Here is a 3800-nt window from a genome sequence, read left to right on the forward strand (position 1 = left end):
TTGTGACATCAGCACTATATTTTCTAATGGGCCTGCAAAGTTGTTCAGTGTCTTTTTCCTGTAACAAGACTCTGGCCAGACTGTATGCTCCTGAATAACTCTTCTGACTAGGCTTGTGATTATAAGGAGCAAGGGTTGGGATCCCGTGGGACAATTGTTATCTTTTTCCACTGTGGGTGCTTAAAAGAGAATCTCCATGCTGTGAGTGAACTTTTGGCTTGGAGAGCACAAGATTGGATAGTTGGGCAGACTGAATTCTCCATTATTGCCAGAGCATAGGCTCAGGCCTTCTGGTTCCTGCGATGGTGAGACATAGGAATTTCCAAAACTTAGCCTGAAATTATGTCTGCTAAATGCTTCACCAGGTTCCTTCTGACTGAATATCTATCAGGATGAGCACCTACAACCCTCCCACACTCCTGCAGCTGGCACTGGAGGGGGTGGTGAGGAAGGATTCCATAGACTTCTCTAATCTGGAGGACCTGCCCATCACGCTCTTCCCACCACTCTTCATAAAGGCCTTCAATAGCAGACACACAGAGATAATAAAGAAAATGGTGGCAACCTGGCCCTTTCCCTGCCTCCCTGTGGGGGCACTGCTTAAAACCGCTGGTGTGGAGATGCTGCAAGCTGTGCTCAATGGCATAGATATACTGCTGACACAGAATGTTAGTCTCAGGTAAGCAAGGCCCAAGGAGGCGAGAAGGGGAATCATAGAGTTAGTGGTAAAGACACCCATGAGTGCAGGAAGAATGGGGTCAACAGGACAGAGGCTAATGATGTCATCGACATGCAGGTCTATAGAATTACTATTCAAGTTGAAAGCTGATCTAGAAGACAGTCATAGATCAGGATCGCTCAGAGTACAAGTAGCCATAGTATGATGAGCTTTTATTTGGCTTTCCTACAGATACTAGATATGGAAGAGACACAAGCCAAGAGCCACTGAATGGAGGGAAGTGGGACATGTCTCCAGATGCAGCTCATGCAGTGTTCTTGCCTGCCTGGTGTGAGGTGCTATGATGGAGCTGACATTAGACAAGTGGGATCCAAGCTGACTCCATGTTGGTTCCTGTTTTACATTATGAAACTTCACATTTTTTTTCCCTCACAGAAGAAGGAAGCTTCAAGTTGTGGATTTGAGAGATTTGCACCACGATTTCTGGGATGTATGGACTGGAAAAAACAATGGAATCCACTCAGCAGAGAAAGGGAGAAAGGAGCAAATTTCGAAACGCATACCTAAATATGCACTGAGGAGGCGTTTGAAGGTGGTCACTGACCTGAGCCTCTTCTTCTCTCTCAACAAAGACCAAACATGCTTTCTACAATGGGCCCAGCAGAGAAACGAGTATGTGAGGCTATGCTGTCTGAAAATGAATATTATTGCCTTCCCAGTGGAGATTATTAAATGGATCTTGAACATTTTTCATCCAAACTATATTGAGGAATTGGAAATACACACAAATCAGGTCCTATCCTTTCTAAGTTGCTTTGCTCCTTGCTTTGGCCAGATGAGAAATCTTCTCAGATTCCATCTATGTCAAATGTACTTGATGTCAGGTAGTGGTGTGTATAGATTTGCAGAGGTAAAAAAAGGTGCTGCCAAATTCCTTTCTCAATTCTCCAAACTCAAGTGTCTCCAGCATCTCTCCATGAATGGTGACTACTTTTCCAGGGACCACATGAAACACTTGTTCAGGTAAGGAAAGATGGGGACCTGTTTCTGCTATGGCAATATACCTTTGCCTTTACTTCAAGCACTAATGGGGATCTAAGGCATGCCAGTCATAGAGTATGTTACAATGATGGACTTATTACACTATCAAAGTGTGGATTGTTTCCTTCTTAATGGAGCTCACTTGATTCAATCCCCACTCTTTTAATAAAGTCTGAACTGGGGTAGGGGATATTGAGAGAGCTGCCTTGCAAGCATGTCCATTGTCCCGTCAGACGCATTAAATGTGCTTTGCATATTCCTCTTTCAAATCCAGGCAAAACTGATGCAAGGAAACAGGACAGAGCAGAGGGCCCTGATAAGGGGAGGCTCCACACCTGCCCTCTACAAAGATAGATGAGACCAGGAACCAGTTTGTTCCTCTATTGGAGTCAGTCAGCCTTTCATTTCCCCTAAAGGAATGGGTGGTTTGAACACAACTTGGGACTAAGTAGATGGGAAATCTGTGACCCAGGGATGGGGGTCATCAGTGTAAAGGGTGAAACAGTGCAATCATAAATAAAGATAGTGGAGACAGCAGGAACATGGATAAACTCTGCAGGACACAGGCCAAGATGTTACCAGAACATTTCTACGCTAGATCTTTCTAGCTATGCTCTCCTGGCATGATGGGGCAAACTCTAGTTCTCTGGAAGAGTGAGGAAGGAGAGTTGCAGATCTATGGTATGAGCCAATCCCACATGATTGAAATATACCTCAGTAGACAATGCTATGCGTAGATACCAACATGCTGTATCCCCAAGGTGGACCTTCAGCATAAGCATAGAGTGACACTACATATGTAGCTTCTCTGTGTCAGTGTCAATCTTACTAGTGTCCTCCAGCACCATGAGCCAGAACCAATTTCTTGTTCTTGTTCTAGATGCCTGAAGAGCCCCTTGGAGTCCTTGTCTATGAATCGCTGCCAACTCTCAAAGTCAGACTTCAAACACATGTCAGACTGTCAGAGGCTCTATCAATTGAAACATCTGCAATTCCATGGTGTAGAGTTTCCCAAGTCAGGTTTCAAGAGTCTCCAAATTCTCCTAAAGAATGTATCTGAAACTCTGCAGACCCTGAAGTTTGAGCACTGCAAGATGAATGACTCTCAACTCAAAGTCCTCTTGCCTGCCCTGAGCCAGTGCTCACAACTCACCATGGTCAATTTCTGTGACAATGACTTCTCCAATCTTGTACTGAAAGACCTTCTGAAATGCATGGCCAATCTAAGTAAGTTGTGTGTGGAGCAGTACCCTGCCCCTCTAGAGTGCTATGATCACCGGCGTAATGTTGTGGTAGAGGAATTTGTCCAACTGTGTTCTGACCTCATGGATATACTTATAGCCAAAAGGCAGCCCAAGACAATCATCTTTGCTACAGACACCTGCTCTCATTGTTTGAGGCGCTGCATCTATGGCAGGAAGACTAGCCTTTGCCTTTGTTGGCAGCAAAGAGAAGTTTGATTCTGGATGCTGGGAAATGAAACCTGACCACCTTCCAGTTCAATTCAGCCCCAGAAAGGTAGAGACAAAATAAGCAGGTTTGTCATGCCTCAGACCCACTGGGGATTCCTAGACTCCGTGTGCTGACAATATTCTATTATTATTATTATTATTGTTATATTTATTTATTTCAAATCCAGCCTTGACCTGCATCCCAGTCCCTCCTGTCACAAAAAAAGATCTGTAGAGGCAAAAATGGAGGAAAGGGTACCAGTGTTCTTTAAGACATGGAGTAAATTTTGCAGTGAAGTCGTCTATGGAGGGAATTCCCTCTCCTGCATCTTCTGGTTCATTGCCTCTAGATACAGCTTCACAACAAGACTTTTTCCTCAGCCTTGTAGCTCTGCCTCTGTAACTCAGCACTGCTCTGTTACACACACACACACACACACACACACACACACACACACACACACACCATGTTTTAGGTTGTGTTGTCCAGATGGTACCAGCCTATAGACCAAACTCATTTACTATTAATAGACTACTGGGTATTTTATCTTCAGGTGTGTACTCTATCTCAAAATTTGGCACCTTAGGGGCAGGAGATATGGCCCAAGAGATTAGAGCATGTGCTACAC

General features: G+C 44.4%; 1 protein-coding gene across 1 annotated transcript; it reads left to right on the top strand.

Annotated features, from left to right (window-relative positions):
* Positions 1-392: 392 nt before the first annotated feature.
* Pramel18 (PRAME like 18) lies at positions 393-3180 on the top strand. Its single transcript, XM_030253988.1, has 3 exons — positions 393-679; positions 1118-1702; positions 2601-3180. Exons 1-3 carry the CDS (start codon positions 393-395, stop codon positions 3178-3180), a joined length of 1452 nt encoding a protein of 483 aa, XP_030109848.1.
* Positions 3181-3800: the final 620 nt, after the last annotated feature.

Source organism: Mus musculus, chromosome 4, assembly GCF_000001635.26.
Source record: "Mus musculus strain C57BL/6J chromosome 4, GRCm38.p6 C57BL/6J".
Classification (NCBI taxonomy): domain Eukaryota; kingdom Metazoa; phylum Chordata; class Mammalia; order Rodentia; family Muridae; genus Mus; species Mus musculus.